The sequence below is a fragment of the Melopsittacus undulatus genome, chromosome 8, assembly GCF_012275295.1.
Source record: "Melopsittacus undulatus isolate bMelUnd1 chromosome 8, bMelUnd1.mat.Z, whole genome shotgun sequence".
NCBI lineage: Eukaryota > Metazoa > Chordata > Aves > Psittaciformes > Psittaculidae > Melopsittacus > Melopsittacus undulatus.
In genome coordinates, this window is record NC_047534.1 from 10,365,282 (window position 1) to 10,384,074 (window position 18,793).

The 18,793-nt window shown below is 43.2% G+C and overlaps 1 protein-coding gene across 1 annotated transcript; it reads right to left on the reverse strand.

Annotated features, from left to right (window-relative positions):
- Positions 1-6,559: 6,559 nt before the first annotated feature.
- On the reverse strand, positions 6,560-17,740 carry LOC117436576 (ubiquitin carboxyl-terminal hydrolase 42-like). Its single transcript, XM_034065372.1, has 17 exons — positions 17,556-17,740; positions 16,769-16,995; positions 16,222-16,422; positions 15,096-15,206; positions 14,845-14,947; positions 14,617-14,684; positions 14,401-14,471; positions 13,773-13,855; positions 13,031-13,142; positions 12,289-12,429; positions 11,971-12,071; positions 11,368-11,506; positions 10,039-10,770; positions 9,566-9,654; positions 8,823-9,359; positions 8,002-8,288; positions 6,560-6,630 (listed from the first exon to the last, which is right to left on the reverse strand). Exons 1-17 carry the CDS (start codon positions 17,738-17,740, stop codon positions 6,560-6,562), a joined length of 3,258 nt encoding a protein of 1,085 aa, XP_033921263.1.
- Between the last annotated feature and the right edge of the window lie 1,053 nt (positions 17,741-18,793).

Here is an 18,793-nt window from a genome sequence, read left to right on the forward strand (position 1 = left end):
CACTCGCATTATTGCTGTATTTGTGGTTTACATTGATGTGTTTTAAGATACTTGATGGAAAGAGATTCAAATAAAAGTTGTCTTTGGTTATGTAGCACCATAGCATAAACTATCTTCCATAGTCCAGTTGTAGAATTACTCTAAGCTTGAGAAGGAGCATCCTCAAAGGAATTTAGCATATTTCATTGTAGGTTGGTGAATGAGTACATCTCAGCTGAATTCTTTTTGAGGTCTACAGTCTAGAGTTAAAACCTTTCTTTTGGAGCAGTTAAGGTACATACTGCAGTATTCAGAAAGGGTTAAATTTTTTTTTTTAAATTTTAAATAGCAAAATAAATATATGGATCCTTATGCCAAAATACTGGTTTATAATGCGCTGTGTTCATCTCCTTACCTCTCAAATGCTTCACATACCCAGCTCATTGTTTTCCAAAGTAGTCATGTGTGTCTCACTTTTTTATGTGCACAAAACATACAAGTTTCTTTCCCATGCTCGTATAGCTATATTAAAAAAGACTGAAAGGTCTTTATCACAAGTGCCATCCCTTTTTTTCAGGTGACTTTACCTGGAGGCTCAGAGTGCTCAGCTGTATATATATATATATATATATATATATATATATATACATCTTAGTTAGCCTGTTGTTCAGATTTAAACAATCTGTAAGTTGGGTGCTAGCTAGTTCCTTGTTCAAGGTGCCTCTCTTTTAATGCACAGTCATTGCAGTTTACTCCTTAGAATTTCTTCATAGAATCACAGAATGTTGTGGGCTGGAATGGGCCTTAAAACATAGAATGTTTAAAGATGTTAAAGCTCATCCAGTTCCAATTCCCCTGCCATGGGCAGGGACCTTCCACTAGACCAGGTTGCTGAAAGCCTTGTCCAGCCTGGCTTTTAACACTACCAGAGATGGGGCAGCCCCAGCTTCTCTGGACAACCTGTGCCAGTGCTTCACCACACTCAGTGACAAAATTTTTTCCTAATGTCTAATCTAAATCTCCTCTCTGGCAATTTAAAGTCATTGCCCCTTGACCTGTCCCTACAGGCCATTGTAAGAAGTCCCCCTCCACATCTCTTGTAGCCCCTTTAGGCACTGGAAGCTGCTCTAAGGTCTCCCCAGAATCCTCTCTTCTCCAGGCTGAACAAACCCAGCTCTCTCAACCTGTCTCTAGAGCAGAGGTGCTCCAGACCTCGAAGCATCTTCGTGGCCTCTATCTGACAGGTCCCCATCCTTCTGTGGTTCTGATATCATGAGCTGATAAACTGGTAAGCAGTAGGGGGAGGGTGGTTTAGGTAGTAGTTTATCAAAACTGTTTGTTATGTGTGTGGATTTTTTGCTATCGAAGCTCAAAGTAAACAAAGATAGGGGTTAGGTGTGCACATAATAAACCTTATGACAGTCAAAATGTAAATAGCAGAAAGGTTGCTTAATGTGGAAGGAATGTGCTGAGCAAAGAACATGCATCCAAGGAAGGGAAAAATTAGATCACTTTAATGATGATTATAGTGACTGAGTTAGGACTGGAAAGGTTAGAGACAGGAGGGAATCTCTTTTCAAAAGAGGCAGAGACTGCATAGTTTTGGAAATCTGAAAGCCAGGTGTAAGGATTGTTGGGAGCAGGCATCATGTCAGTTAAGATACTGAAGTGACTAAAAATAAATCCTGTTCAGTACAACCCTGTTCAACCGTTCTTATGCTTTCATGTTGATTAGCAACATTTTGATTAGAAAATCAACCTTCACTTTCATTAGAATAAATCTGTTTCACCTATAAATCTGTTGGATGTGAAGAGTAAATATTACAAGCGTAAGATGCATAGATTCTCTGGAAGTGATAAATGGAAAAAGGATATATTTGCTCCCTGTAACCTGAGACAAAGTTGAGAATCTCAGGGGCTGAGGTGCTGAGATGACTGAGCAACAGTGATAATTTTTAAGTGCCAGATCCTCAGGAGACTGGCTGTAAGCTAGTGTTGTTCTAGCAGGAGCCAAGTAACAGAGAATTTGCAATTCTGGATATCATCAAATTGTCCGTTTTGTAACTTGATATAGAAGTAAAAAAATGCAAAGAGATGGCTACCATTTAAAATGGGGCTTACAGACTAACACAGATGCACAAGGTATCAGAAACAGTGTGGCCAGCAGGACCAGGGAAGTGACTGTCCCCCTGTACTTGGCACTGGTGAGGCTGCACCTCGAATACTGTGTTCAGTTCTGGACCCGTCACTACAAGAAAGATATAGAGGTCCTGGAACCTGTCCAAAGAAGGGAATTAAGCTGGTGAAGGGTCTGGAGCACGAGTCTGATGAGGAATGGCTGAGGAAACTTGTGGTGTTGAGCCTAAAGGAGGTTCAGGGGAGACCTTATCACTCTCTTACAACTACCTGACAGGAGGTTATAGTGAGGTGAGGGTTGGTCTCTTCTCCCTGGTAACAAGTGATGGGAAAAGAGGAAACAGCCTCAAGTTGCACTAGGGAAGGTTTAGATTGGATATTAGGAAAACTTCTTCACCAAAAGGGCTGCTGGGCAATGGAACAGGCTGCCCAGGGAAGTGGTAGAGTCACCAACCCTGGAGGTATTTAAAAGTCATGTAGAAGTTGTATTTAGGGACATAATTTAGCGGTGGGCTTGGCAGTGCTGGGTTAATGGTTGGACTTGATCTTCAATGTCTTTTCCAACCTAAATGGTTTTATGATTCTACTATTCTGTGATGCTAAGGTGAGTCCTTGTCAAACAGAATTCAGCTGTACCTCATAATTTTTCTAGACTGTTAATAACAAATGTTTTTGTAAGATAAGGAAAATGTTGAATTTAGCACCGAAATATCAATACAGGGCGTTAATGAAGGCTATGTAACACACTGTTTATTCACACCCTTTCTTATTGCAGTAATTCCCAGAGCTGCCACATCCACTGTTGGATTCCCTAACATCTCTAGGCCAGGTCTTATACATCTGGTAAGAGTTTCACAACACTGACTTCTCACTTAGAAAGTTTTACATACTATCTGTCTGTACCCTGGGAGGTGTGAATAGCTTTATTTTAACCTTCTTAGCTCTCCAGAAGTCCAGTTGATGGAGCATTTTGTCCAGTAGAGATCCATTAAGATTTTAGTTTTGGTAATGACTAAAGCAAGATGGTGTTATTGTTAGGAAGCAGGAATAACAATGTCATGGGATTTTTAAAGCTGTTCCTATATAGACAGTTAACATGCTAACATTGTTCCAGAAAATAATTACTTCATTATTAAGCTGTGAGAATGAAATAGTGAGCTTGCTTCTAAACAGGACTAATCACTCCAGAATCACTCTGTGCTAGTATTTTTATTCCAGAGAGGGCAATTTGCATGGGGAATTATTCTGGATTAGGAATGGCTAAATCAATTACAATTTCCCTCCTCTTTTGAAACAGAGCATATATTGGCACTCTGGTGCAGTACATGGGAAATTAAAGTAATTGTAAAACTTGTCCACAAACACTGAATGGCTACAGAGTTTGATTGCAATTATCAGAAGAAAAATTTCTGTTAGACTTTAGTGTCTCCCAAGCACTTAATGTCACTCATAGGTGTTAATGCACATTTGTTTTTGCTGAAATTCCTTTACTCCTGTTGGCATTATACCACTGATTAGTTTTAGTTTTGTCCATCTGCAAAGTCACTAAAATAGAAGCATGTGGGAGAGGATTTTTCCAACACAAAATGTATGTGCTTCCATTAAGAAATTAAGAAAAAAAGCATTTTGCGTTCTGTAAAAACCACGGCACCAACATAAAAATGTCTCTGGCATTCTAACAAGTATTAGCTTAATCCAAACTTGCTTGCACAATTCTTGTTTTCCACATTGTCCTTAGTAGTTACATAACTATGTTGGCACATGTGGAATGTCAGACAAATAAAGAGGTATCTTCTTTCACCAAAGGGTCTACAGTCTCCTAATCTGCTTTTCTGTGCTACGTACTCAGTCTTTTCCATAATGTAGTTCCTAGCTAAGTAAACTTTGAACGTATTAAGGGATACAGAAACTGTCTGAGATTTAGTTGACAATGTTTATATTACTGCTATTTTAATTACTACTTTTAAAGAACATTTTTCTCTTCAGTTGTTTTGTTCTTTAATCTTTTTTTGGAAATACCAGATGTAGCACCAGCAACATCACTCTTTCCAAAGCAGTGGTGGTCTAATTAAAATGTGGGGAAACAAACAGGCAACATCCACATTGTTCTTGATTTTGCACTGTGCCCAAAGGACATTAAACAATATTGGGTCTAAAAAGAGCATTGTTCTGTGCAGCTTGTAAAAGTTAATAAACACGATGAATCCTTTAATAACCCTTTCCTTTTGTTTATTAGCAGTGTGACCCTATTCCTAGAACAGCTTATCTCCTCCCAGTCATACAGTTAAAACATACACTTAAAAGATGTATTTCTGAAAATAACCATTTCAATAAGTTTTAACACTTTTTTAGGAGATAACTGACTGTAAGAATGCTGTTCCTTGAAGTGCAGTAACTTTTGGGAAGAAAAAGTGGTTTTGTTTCTGTATGTAAATTGATCTCACAGATTTTTACGATTGTTGTGGTGAGGTGATTTTTAACAGACTTTTTTCTTTGGATTTTTTTTCTGTAAATAGCTTTAGAGAATTGGAAAGGACTAGGACCAAGCCTATACTGTAAGACTTGACAGTGTAGGTCAGTTGCTTTAGTGAGTAGGAAAAAAAAAAGCTGTGCAGGCACAAAATGACCAATGTAGAAGCAACTATACAGCCAGAAGAATTCCTTTGTCAGCCTAGTTAATGTTTTTTGTGAAGAGAATGTAATAGTCTTAGCAGAACCCCCTCTTTCTCTTTATAAGTGCTATGTAATTATGCCAGCAGAATTTCTGAAGTACAGTCAGGCAAAAAAGCTGGCACAAGCATGAACAGAGGAACCCAAAGCAGTGTCAGAACAGAACTTTGTTGTGGAAGTTATGTGTGGTAAATGGACCATAAGCCAGTTCTCTGACATATGAATTTTAATCTTTACATTTAATTACTGGCATAATTATATTATTTTGGGGGATTCCCATTCAGTTTTCATTATGCCTGTGTTCTGCCACAGTGGCATGTAGCTCTAGGTCTGCTGCTCAGATGATAGAAGGCTGCAAATTCCGTGTGTGTGCATAACGTGTGTGTGTGTACAGCTCCAAAATACAACCTCCTGATGTATTCCATGCTGTTTCCTACCTGTAACCCTTTCACCAGTAAAAAAAGATTTGATTTCTTGAAAAATAGTTCAGTAGTTTGACACCCCAGTAGAATTGTTGCTATGCTAAAATTATTTTTTCTAAACAACAAATAGATGTTTTACTGCTTCCACATGTAGATTAGGAGTACAGAGAGGAGCACTAGTTAACCCGAATACAAACAGGCCGCACTCGTTTACTGTCATAAAAAAAGAATCCAAGTGCCAGGCTGGGAAACTCGGAGTTATTCCAGTTAAGGAAAATCTGAAGTGGAAGCCAGCTAAGGTACACGAAGTAGAGAGGCACTCGAAGGTCTCATTCCCCGCTGTCGGAGCCCAGCAACGCTTCCTGCCACTACTGGCCACCCCGATGTCGGGGACCGCGAGTTGTAGGGAGCAGCGAGAGCGGCCCCAGGCTCTGCATCTCTCCGCACAGGCGTCGGGTCTGTGTCCGCCCAGGGCCGCAGTTTGTGACACCCCAGGGGTCTCGCTGTCCCCCCAGGGCTGTGTGCCCGGTGTTTCGCCGCGGTCTGACGGTCTGCTTCTCCCGGGTCGCAAGACACGCTCTCAAAGTCGGTTAACGTCCAGTCCGAAACGGAACTGTCCGACCATCCGTCACCAGCGCTAAGCATCAAGCACCCCCCCGCTCACCCCCAGCTTTGCCTTTCCGACAGGTTTTCGTTCCTGAAGGCATTTTGGCACCGCCGCTCTCAGGGAGCGGCGCGGCACGGAACGTGTCCGCTGTCGGGAGCGGCCAGAGCCCAACCACAGGCAAAGCGAACCGATCCCGACAGGGCAGGCGGGGGCGGAGCACGGCTCCGAGGGATCCCTCGCTTCACCTCGCCTCGCCCTTCTCACTCCGCCTCACGCTCGGACCCAGACCCGTTCGGTAATTCCGGGTGGCGGCAACCGGTGCTGCGGGGGCAGGCGCAGCGCAGCGCCGCCTCAGCGCTTTCCCGCCCCTCCCCGGTCCTGCCGGTCCAGCGGCGGCGAGGCTGGGTCCGTCCGCTCCATACCGGGGACGTCGCCCAGCCCAGCCCCGCCGCGGACTCCCACCCCTCCGCTGCCCGTCAGCCAGGAGGCCAGCGGCCGGGTGCCTGACCCGCGCCACAGCGGCCGACACAGATGAGAAGAGCTGAGCTGAGCTGAGCCGCCTGCTCCCGCCGCTCTCTTTCCCTTCCTTTTGCCTTGCCGCCTCCGCTCAGCATCTGAACCGTGTGGCCGCTTCCATCAGCCCCGGTGCCAGTGCAGTGCAGGCAGAGAAATGTACAGAAAACTTCAGCTCAGCCGGAGTGACTTAAAAGTGACACTATTCCGACAAAATAAGCTCTACGTTGCTTCACATTTTGAACCAGTTTAGACTGGTACAAAACTGATCCTCTGTCATCTGAGCATCATTTATAATGCTTTCTAGATGAAAACAAGGCATATTTTCAAGATTTAGTGCATTCCTATGTAGATATGCTGCCTGGAAAAGCTAGATCTCTTGTAGACCAAATCCTAAAACTGAGACTTGTGGTTTATCAGTTGAATACCTGTATTTTCTGGGAAAGTGTTTCTAGCCACAGTTTAAAATGTAAATGCTGCACAGATAGGGACTGATTTTAAGTATTACTTGGTGTTCACAAGTGATTTGCATGACATAACTCTGTATCAATCATTGTTAAAAATGTGATGTTCGATGTAAATCCACTGCAACGGTAATGTTTTCATTTAGCAGGAGGACCTGTTGCTTCAGCCTGGAGACTTTCTTTGAAATAAAGTGTGAAACTCTACTGTTGCATAGCTCCTCATTTACCAAGCATACATGGGCGGTGTGTGCTGATTTACTTGTTTTGAGAGCTTAAGATCTGATTTTGCAACTGCTCTTGTAAATAGAAAGCCTCTTTGCCTACCTTTAAGCACACCGATTTAAATTGACAGGTTCAAGTTTTCAGAGAGAAGACTCCTCAGCTGCAAAATCGGTTGTTTTTGTAAGGCTGAACACTCCTAGCTGTGTTGCTATGAACGTTACTCCATTAAGAGCTGGTTTCCCACCCTAAATTAAGGAGGGATTTTATCCGTTCCCTTCCATGAGCTTCAGTCAAACATAAGGCAAGTGGGGGAACAACTCAGATCTCTCTCCCTCAAGTCGATTAATTAGACCAGACAATTTAGTCAGATGAACTGTATTTCACACAGGTTCCCACTCACTGGTCTCCCCATGCAGGAGCAGTGAACATGAAATGCATCACAGTTTGATAGCATTTAATAATAAATATTAAAATCACAGTGTGAATTTGTCTTTAGCTAGCCACTTTCGAGAGACAAAACCAGACAACTGACACTTCACACAAGAGTCAGTATATTAAGAAAATGGAATTCAAACATGGGTTTTGTCTTGATGCTAAACGTGTCAACAATAAATCCAAAGTTTTGATGGTCAACATCGGTAAAGTCCGGTTTGAAGGTAGAGAGTTGCTGATTTTGAAGGTAAAGCCTCATCTTTTGATGGTAAAGCCAGATTCAATGGTAAACAGTCAGGTTTGAAGCAAACAGTCACGTTTGGAGGTAAAAAGTCACATTTGATGGTGAAGAGTCAGTTTTGATGGCAAAGCCAGGTTCCATGGTAAGCAGTCCATTCTGATGGTAGAGCCATTCTTGATGGTAAACAGCCAGGTTTTTCTTGCACTTGGACTACTGTAAAAAATAACATTTAAAGGTTGTTTCAAGTGTAACAAGTGAGTAAAAAGGAGTAAAGGTGAGTAAAAAGGAGTCCTGCAAACATCTATGGCTTCTTACCTTTCATGTACTCACTGGATGGGATGAAGCCGTAGTTCTTCTTGTCACATCCCCCAGAAGGCTTCCTGTCCTTGTAGGGTTCTTCACTGCCCTGGTTTCTATATTGCTCACATAAAGAGTTGCCTGAAAAAATGGGTACTGTCTTCTTCTCCTGTGTCATCTTCTCAAGAGGAGAACCTAAATTTTCCGAGAAGTCTTTCAGTTTCCTGATGTGTTTCTTCTTTTTCGCCTTCCGTTCGCCATTGTCATTGTCAATGCGAAACACAAAGCCATCCAAATCCTGAAGTCTGAGGGAAACATGGAGGTTAAAAATAGGAAAACGGATGCAGCATTTGATGCGTGTATGGAATATTATTTGTTTTACCACAAGCGATTGCTTGCTGTGTGTCACCTATTTTGTAGTAATTTCTGCACATCTGACTTTAGAAGCTATAAACATAAACCCTCAGATTAAATAACTGTGTTAGTTTGTACACAAATCCCTACACGGGCTAACTGTGGAATTTGTGGAATTAAATACATATAATTGTTGTAAGCTAATCAGGAACAGTGCGCGGATGTGGTTCTGTCCTGGGTTCACCAGGCTGGGCTTAAACCACAACCGGTTCTTCACTTTGTGCTCCAGATCTAGCGTTCTAGCGCCATTCAGTAACATCCTTCCTATGTTTGCTTGACCAACCTAACGACCAGCCTAATGAGCAACCCATAGTCAGATCATCCTATATAAATCACTTAGAAACAATGGGGAAAAGTCAGGCATGAGAAACACTCAGAAAAGAGTTAGGAAAAAAAATGCGGATTATGCTGGAATCCCCACTTACTTGGAATCCTTCCCTTGATATTTATCATCTATCTGGCGGCATTTCTTTTCCACCTGGCTTTTGCTTCCTTCTGTGTCGCCGTGTTTCCTCTTGCCAAGCCTCGGTTTTTCGTTTCCCCAGAAAGAGCTGTCAAACTGTGCATGAGCTGAGGCAGGTGGAGGTGCGTGCCCTTCCCGAGAGTGTTTTTCAGGCTGCTGCTGAGGTACTGAACAATGACGGAAATTTCCTCTGTGGCTGCCCAAGTGATGCACTCCTTCCTCTCTGCAGTGAGCGTTGTGAGCCCATCTGCTCTTGCAATGATCATCTCTATGTGATTTGTAGAATTGACTCAGTTTGTCAAAGTCTTTCTCAAAATGAGTGTACTTCCTCTCTCTGCCATCTTCCGTTCCATGAACAGAGGAATAATCCTTGTAATATCTGCATTTTTCCCATCTCCGTGATTCATCTTGATAGAGTCTTTCTGTGCTCCAAGTTCTCTCTGCTTTGGAATGGTAATACCTGTTCCTGTCTTGTTCTGTTCTTTCTCTGCTTCGGGATCTATAACGAGAACATTTTCCTGAGGCATCTGCTTGTAATTCACACCAGAATAATACATGCTCGGCACTGACATCTGCAACCCTACATGTACAGTGTGGGATTTGCTGTACTGATTCAAAGCTTTCTATTAAATAGTACTACTAGATGGGTAAAACAATGATAAACTTGTATGAAATCTTTTTTTCATCAGAGTATACTCAATTTACCTTGTTTTCTCTGACGACATGGTCAGGCGGTTGTAGGCCAGGGATTCTAAGATTATTTCTTGAGGAATGGGTGACTCAGCTACAGGTACCTACAATTAAAACGCAGACATTCAGAGACAAAAAACCCCACTACCTTTAGTAGAAAACTGTTTGCAAAATTTCCTCATTACTTATTAAACAAGATCAATTTGCCTCATATGTACTATTGCTATTTCACACATCACCCCTTCCCCCCCAGTATATTTATGAAACTGATGAAATATTATCTCAGCTGAACCTTTCTGAAGCTGACATGTTCTCACATGCCCGTTCAGCTCTGCAGTTTCTAGCGGGACAATAGCACAAAGTTGTTAATGATGAAATTTGTGCTGTGTGTTTTCACAGTATTTCACATGAATTAGGAATATCTTAATGCTCCTGAATACGAAACACACCACAGGTGAGACGTTCTAGATGAAACAAAAGTAACTCACTGCTTCAAGCAATCCGTTTGTTTTAGCAGAGAAGACCTCAGAAGGTTTAGCAGGTTGGACGTGGCGAGCAAAATCATCAAGTTTCAGTCCATTTTGTTTAGATCTAATATCTAAACTAATAGCACCATTTAGTGAATCATTTTGTGGCAGCTCATGATGGGATCTCTCTTCTTTAGCACTCTCACAGGAAGAATGGGAATTCTGCAATGTGCCGACCACCTTCCAAATTACAATTCCATTGGAAGATATTTTGTAGTTCATTTTAAACACGCCATTCGACGCCTCAGATTTTCCTGAAGACTCCGCACTGGAAGGGACTGTAGCATCGGAGCCGAGTGCAGGACTTAGATTCACTGCTGGCTCTACAAACATTTCAGCAGGAACTTCCTGTTTGGAAATGTTAGCTGCAACTGCCACTGTAGATGCATTTGAGGTAGACTCTGCTCTGAAAGAATTTGTAGTTGTGGAGGAAGGCACGGTCTTGCTGAGATCCTCATTCTCCAAAGCACTGGCAAGACAGCCAGGTTGTGACACAGACTGATGCTCAGGCAATTTGTTACGAATACTGAGAGTGATCTTCTGGGCTTTTGATGGATCTGTAGCTGAAGGCCTGGTCATTGCCCAGTTTTGAATGCAAGCTGTTGTTGGAGCAGAAGATGGCCTTTTTAATGCCATACTCACAGGATTTGTATCCTCTTTTAGGGGTCCATTTCCATTTAAGCGACTTGAATTCTGTATCGAAAAAGAAAAGATTGCAAGATGAATATGTACAATCACACAGCACTTGTTAAAACATTACATTCTCCTACTAAGTATTTCTACAAATTGCCTCATCACCTAAGAAGAAAAACACCCCACTTCCAATATAAACCAAAGTCCAACAAGTTTTTCTAATTCCTGCTGCTTTTGGTTTACTCTATCTTGGTATCAAATGAGCCTCATTTTTGAAACCCAAGATAAATTCTTTTCACTCTCTCAGCCAAGGTAACACTGAGGGACAGTGATCTTTGCCTGTTGTGATTATTATTATTATTACAATTATCATCATCAAAGAATTAATAGACTCCTTCAAGTGTCTCAAAAGAGCAGCTCTCGGTGCTTTAGAAAGCACTTTGAGTTGGAAGTATAATGAAGTAGCATGGCTGCACAATTTAGGATTAGCCACTGTTTCAATAATTCTGGCTGTTGCCCGATGGTTATGAAGAAAGCTGCAGTGTGGGAGGGAAAATAGAACTCAGATGCCATAAAACAGTACCTCACCTCCCCCCCCCCAATCAAAAGAAAACAACCTTAACAATTTGGTGCCATTATTTGCTCCCTGCATATTACCTTAACCATATGAGGAGGAAGTTGTGGTCCCATAAATCCAGCCTGCTTACTATTAGACCCCGGTTGACCAGGGAATGAACAGGGGTAAGACGGTGCTGGTAAGTAAAAACCACGTTCTCCAAGTGTCAAATCATAGCGCCTTGGGGAAAAAAAAGCAGTGATCTCAGTTTAGAGTTTTTCTTTCAGCCTCTTCTTGGATTAAACCTTCATCTAAACTTTTGTAAGAACAGATGATGTGACACAGAAGACATATATAAAAGACTCAACCAAGACTACAAACTAAAAAACAGACAATGGTCTCCCTGCAGTGACTATCCTTTTCAGAGCAACAACTCACCCTTACACCATCTATGGCGTAATTTCTCCTCTTCTATATTAGCCAGCTACATGGAGCAGATATAGAGCAACATACACAAGCACACCAGCTTAAGGCCAAGCAATGAGAGACAATAAATGTCACTGGTAAGTTCAGGTTAGACCGAACCGAATTACAGAAACAGTAAACTTTTCCTAGGACAGAAAGAAAAACACTTGGGGGAAAAAGAAAAGTATCAGTAAGAGGAAAGTAAATATATTCTGAACAGATTCAGTAGTTGGTATTACCTGATATAAAAAAGTAAATAAGCTTGCTGATTGAGAACCGTTTCGGTATCAGAACGCTCCACTATGGCATCATTCATTTGATACCAAAATCCATTGCCGGCCTGCAAATAAAAGAAAGACAGACAAAAAAAGTTCAGACAAAATACATGTTGTCCAAATGACATCGCAGGCAGAACACTACAGCACAAAACCTACCAAACAAATCAAACAGAACGCATCATTCAACCTTTCTCCATCAGAATGGTGGTTGCCAGTAACATTCATTTTCTTTATCAGCACGGATGATTTTACCCTGTTAGAAATCAAGCTGATACCCACCTTTATGAAGCAGATATAGTGTCCTGCATTGCAGGTGGAACCAGAATGAACAAGAACTGCATATAAAGAATAGATGAGTGGTTCTCCCATTGACTGGGACATATATGCTCGAAGATCCAAATATTCAGGGTATTTTACATCCTAAACACAAAACAGGAAGATTCAAAAATTACCCTGAAACACTTCATGGAACAGCCTGAGAAAAACCCTTCTAAAAACACAGGCTAGGATCACACAAATATATTCTTGATTCACTTCAAAGTACCTGTTCTCAGAAACAGCATTTAATAATTGAAGCTGCAGAGAACTGTTTTCTGCAGAATTAGCTCTAAGAGTGAGGGATACTCTTACGGTTACCGTAAGCTGTAGTTGTTAGATTGACTTTACTTAGACTATTGCTATTGAAGTTACAGCCTGCAAACATGAACAACCTTTAAATCACAGAACCATAGAATAGTTAGGGTTGGAAAGGACCTTAAGATCATCAAGTTCCAACCCCCTGCCATGGGCAGGGACACCTGCCACTAAACCATGCCACCCAAGGAAGGCTCTGTCCAACCTGACCTTGGACACCAGCAGGGATGGAGCACTCACAACTTCCCAGGGCAGCCCATTCCAGTGCCTCACCACCCTAAGAGTAAAGAATTTCTTCCAATCTAAACTTCCCCTCTTTCAAATGCTATTCTCTTGGGGAAATCTCCCACTCCAACAAGATAAAGCTGCTTGACAGCTGCAAATATACCTTGTTGATCTTGCCACCAGTAAAAGCTGAAAATCTTTTCAGCGTTATGGTGAGAACTTTGGAGGAGCGATGTATTGTGTACTTCTTGGAGGCAGGAACCATGTTTTCGCACCTTAAAAACAAGCACAGACAAACGTTGAACAGCAAATGCTTCCTCCTCCCAAAACTCAAACAAGTTTTCAGCTCTCGCACAGGCCTATGAACCCATACGCTGCACTTCAGGTTTGTTAATAGACAGAAGGTAGCAGCACGTAAGCGGACAGGACTTGGAACATTATCTTTTGATAGCCAAGCAAACATCCGAGCATCTCTCCTAACGACAAAAAGGAAAGACTTCCCAACAATTCAGCATGAGAGCCGTGCAACACAGTTTTTAGTGAGCCCTTAGGGGCTGCTCATGTTAATGACCACCGTTCGCATGCACTGAGACCCAATCCCACTTTGTTCCACAGGGAACGTTAGGACCTTCAGCAAGCTGATGTTGCCTCCCACCCCAAGTTGTTGTCCTCAGCTCCGTGCTTCAGCTCCCTACTACTTAGCAGACATCCCCTTTAACTTCTGGCCAGACAAATATTTCTGCGTGCAACCTCACGCTTACGAAGGCTAATAAGCCCCAGTGCAGGCAGCACTAGGAATAAAAGTCTTGTATCAGCTAATGGCCACAATTCTTCTCTTTCCAAATATTCCTCTGATACATGAAACGCTTTCTCTTATACTCGGAGGGAATTAGTAAGAATCTTACTTGCTACACTTATAGCTGTTTTCTCCATCCAGTTGTTCAGGTTTCACCAATTGTTCCAGAGCCTCGGTGACAGATGTAACAGTCTGGATGAATAAGAAAGTAGAGCCCTCAGTCAGTCACTGGAAATGCAAAATTTCAAACACCTCCTGGTAGTTAACGAGAGAATCTTGCTAGCTCATCCTCAAGTGACCTACTGTCAACCGGCAACCACTGTGAAGGAGGCAGAAACCTCAGAGTACGCTGAGCATTTACCTCCTGTGGAAACGATGCTACTTTGAAATAAAGTTTGCAGTGCCACAGACAGCATCTCTGCTCTGCTATGGCACCAATAATGAGAACAATCAAACCCATCAGCCTAACGACAGACGCATGCTAGAGCAGAATAATCGAGAAGCGTGAGAGTATAGGTGTTTGTGTAGATATAATTACTGGGTTTACAGCTTAAACCCACTGCAAACGTCAAGAGCATCTAGGTGCCTTCCACACAAGACCAAAGTCCAATCCACACCCATCCACCACCAAGCTCTTTCCTTCTAGCAGTGTATAGTTTTCAGTAAAATGCCTTTATTTGGAAAGCTCCAAAAAAAGGTCCTTATACAGCTCGACCCATATTCACAAAACACCTTACCTCTATATCCAAAGTGATATCCAGGAATGGTTCATACGCATCAGAAACGGCTTTGCAGTTCAAGCATTTTACTGGAATCAAAATACAAATACTTAACACTGACTGGACAAATTTAAAGTCTTCCTACGTTTTACTTTAGTCCAAGTACAAAGTCCTTTACTACAGACAAAACAGACACAGACCAGTTCAAAGGACAGGAAGATTTTTGACAAGTACCTTGGGATCTTAGGTATCCTCCAAATATTTGATAAATAAGTGTGGTGGCTTGAGAAGATGTGTCCAACCTGGAAAGAAATTATCAATCAGACCTCAGGTGATGCGAGGCTCAGAGTTAGCTCTTCAAACAGTTTTTACTAAGGACATTCATTTTAATATAGTATAGTAAAGAAAGGAGTGAAAGGGGCCAGAGAACATTTAAAGCTTAAATAATTTGTTTATACGTACGTGGCGCTTCCATTCAAGCAAGCTTTCTGCAAAGCCTCAACGGTGAAGGACAAGAATTCATGGGCATCCTCTTGACTGCCATAGCGGAAATGCTTTCCTATTCCTAAGAAATAAGAAGGTGGTTATATTTATCTCCCAGAAAATGAAAGAAAACTCACATCTCTAAAAGTATCAAAATCATTTCTGTGCATCAAATAGTGCTTTGAAAAGTTACCAAATATATCAAAAGAAAACCATCGGAAATGACTTACTTCTAAGGCCATTGATAACAGACATGGGTTTGACAGCCTTGTTAGAGAGACGCAGGGCCTGGTTAATGTGAGCTTCCAATGTACACATCATGCAGAAGCCTTTTTCCTCACCTGAAGAGTGAAAGAAGCAACACAGTCTAGTCAAATAAGCTCTGCTACCAAAAAAGAACAAAACCAAAAAACAATATCCAGGAGAAACACTATTGATATTGATGACACAGCGCTAAGAGAGAATGGGTGTGATTTTCAGCATACTGCTCTGAGGTGAGCTACATGACACAGAGCTAAGAATCCTCTGGGGGAAAGGAAAGGTTAAAGGAAGGTATGTGCAAGTATTTCCGCCCTCCTTTTCGCAACAACAGGGTTCTTAGCTGGAAGCATTTTTATCTATGTCAAAAAAACACAGTTAAATTTCTAGGAATAAACATTTAGATGCCAAACCAAAAAGCATGCATGTACCTGTGTCAAAACAGACCTGGAAGGATACGAGAAGAGGCTCCCGTGCCTAAATCAGTTCAAGCGTACCATGGAAATGTGAAGAACGCAAATTCAAAGTTTTAAAAAATACAAATTTTTAACTAGAAAAAAAAAAACAGTCTGAATTTTAATACTGCCCCACACAGATTTCCATTTCAGGTCAGCAGAAACGAGCTCGTAGTGCTTTCTAGGGTGTGGGCTTTCTTAATGGGTCAACAGTGAACATGTCATTTATTGCCATATTAGCACATTACGGTATCTAGGCTGCAGAGACGAAGAAGCTACGATGCCAACATCCCAAATTTTACCACCTTTCTACCAGCAGGAAACCCAAATGCCAAATATTCATCAAATGCCTTCCTTTACAACGTACTTCATTATTCACACAAAGAAAGAAATGGTCTTTCTTTGCAACTTTACCGTTGTGCATTAAATGAACAAATAGACTTTATATGCCATTCCGAGCTCCCTGCTAAATAACTATGGAATCACAGAATCGTTTAGGTTGAAAAACACCACGAAGATCGCGTTCAAAGCCGGCTTCTACAGGTAAAACGGGAAAGCCACGCGTTTTCTCCACAGAATCACTCTTGTTCTTTCACCTTTGCAGCTGTCCAACGTATTTAGAATAATCTTAGAAAGTACTCACATGACTTGCTGTGCTCAAGAGACAGCATGTAATTGGCCAGAGGAGGTGTGTACGTCAGACATTGCAGAGTAGCATTAAGGTAACATGTATTGCCCAGATTCTGCAGTCCAACTCCAACGCTCAGTGGCTGTTGCCAATCCATGCGAATTTTCTCAGGTGGAAAAAGGATTCTTTGTGGTGGGGCAATTCCATCGTTAACAACTGCAAGAAAATTAGATTTCAACAAATATTTACTGTTTCTGTTTGAAAAAAGATATTTAAAAGGGAGCATTCTGCAGGAGCACCCAGAAGAACCAGGTCTGCCCCACAGCGCAAAACCACGTGATGAACAGATTATAAGAACGATGGAAAAGTAAGCGAGGTTTTCCAATACCAGTCCCTTCAGTTGCCTTAGGGGACTCACAAAATTGCAGCCTAGTGCTGAAGGCTTTATTCATCACAACCCTGCTTTACATTAGTGCAACAAATGAGAACTGCGTTTTCTAACTTTGGGGGGTTTTTGTTCTGAAGAACAAAAAAAGGGGGGAAGGACAGAAGACACACTTACTTAACTCTTCCTGGCCAAAAGGCTTAGGTTTTTCAGAGGTTCTACAATACACAGAACCTCTCGGGACTTTCTCTGCATCTTCCTCGGGTTGTACTGGACCCAAGTTCTCAGTGCGTGCTTTTGTTTTCTTGGCAGTCCCTTGGTAGGGCCCCGTGAAGGCCAGCTTTTTAAATACTGAAGGTATCTTCATCCTTCTTATCTGTAAAAGAGGTAAAACTTTTGGTTGCCTTAAGGATATCAAGAAGCATTCCAGAAGGAAATTCTGTCACTCAGTATCAACGAAGTAACTTGAAGAACTAAATAGCTGGTAAGAAATACTAAAAAAAAACCCAAACGACAACAACCAAACTAAAAACCCCACTCAGGAAACTGCATTTAAGTGGGGAGTAGGGATTACACCTTTGTCTCATGACAAAACAAACATTTGCAGCAGTGACTGTAAAACAGTAACATACAGAGAAATACCTAAGTAGAAATAAGGAGCAATACCAAACTACTACTGGTAGACATGAAGACATGAAGGCACTTCTGTGTCTCTAAATTGCAAACTATGCTTCCACAATGCAACACTACCGTAAGAAAAAAACAACCCAAACCAAACCAACAACGAAAAAGTAAAACCAACCACCCGAAAAACAAAAACAAAAACCAACCAAACACACACACACAAACTCGAAATAAAGAATATCCCCAACACACACACACCACGCTTGTTTACTTTCATCAAAAACAATCCAGCTGTCAACCCAGGAAAACCAGTATCAGTTAATGATCACTTTAACCTTACCTAGAAGCAAGGGGTCCAAGTTTGTCAACTCCGGGGTCGGGGTCTGTGTCCGCCTCAGGACCGTGGTCTCCCTCCGCACAGGGCTTCCTCTGCTCTCCCAAGGCGCGGCTGCCCAGTGTTTCACCGGGCTCTGAGGGTCTGCTCCCGGGTCGCAAGAGAAGCTCTCCAAGTCGGTTAAACGTCATAGTACCGGTTCCAAATGGAACTGTCCGGCCTTCCGTCACCAGCCTGCAGCACCCACCCGCTCACAACCCCCCCCCCCCCCACCCCCCACCCCCGCCCGCTCTGCCCTTCCGACGGGTTTTGGTCCCTAAAAGCATTTTGGCACCGCCGCTCTCCCGGACCGCTGCGGCACGCGGCATGTCCGCGCTCGGGAGCAAGCAGAGCTCAAACACAGCCAAAACAAACCGACCCTGACGCGGAAGGCGAGGGCAGAGCACGGCTCGAGGGCTCTCTCGCTTCACCTCGCCTCGCCCTCCTCACTTCACCTCATCCTCCCACCCAGCCCCGCTCGGCACTTCCGACCCGCCGCAACCCCTGTGCAGGGACAGGCGCAGCCCCGCGCCGCCTCAGCGCCCTCCCGCCCCGCCCCGCCCCGCCCCGCCCCTCCCCTCCCCCCCCCCGGCTGTCGCTCCCCAGGCTCGCACCTCGAGCACCGTCGGGAATCAGGACCGCAGCAGCGAGCGGCGACTCTGTACTCACGGCAAACTAACGGTCGGGACGCGAGGACGGCGAGAAATGGAACCCTTCGAAGCGTTCCATTCCCCGCGGGAGGCGGCAGGCCCCGCGAGGAGCCGCCGCCTCCTCGCCGAGCAAGGAACAACGCCGCTCATGCCGCGGGAGCTGGGGTTTTTTACCACGATGCTTTTCTACTCCCGGGGCACTCACTGTTCTGAAGGGAAAGCCCCGAATTCCAGGCTGGAGGCACAAGGTGCCTTTTTTGGGATTGCTTCTGGTAGCAGGCAGTTTTTCACAAACTTGTTGTACCTGAGCCGTGCCTGCTGTGCCAGTGACCGCTTTGGAGACCCAGTGCTTTAGCAAAGCGATTTTGCTTGTTGGAGTTGCAGAGCAGCTCGGGATACAGCACAGGGAAACGGGGCGTCCTGGCAAAGCCACAGACTTACCAAGGTGATGTGTTTCAAACCCCCTTTTGACTGTCAGGGAGAGGCCGTTCGGCTGTTGCAGTCTTGCTGATGTGCCTTGTTTTGCATGGGGTGTCATCCTGCCAGTGTTCTGCT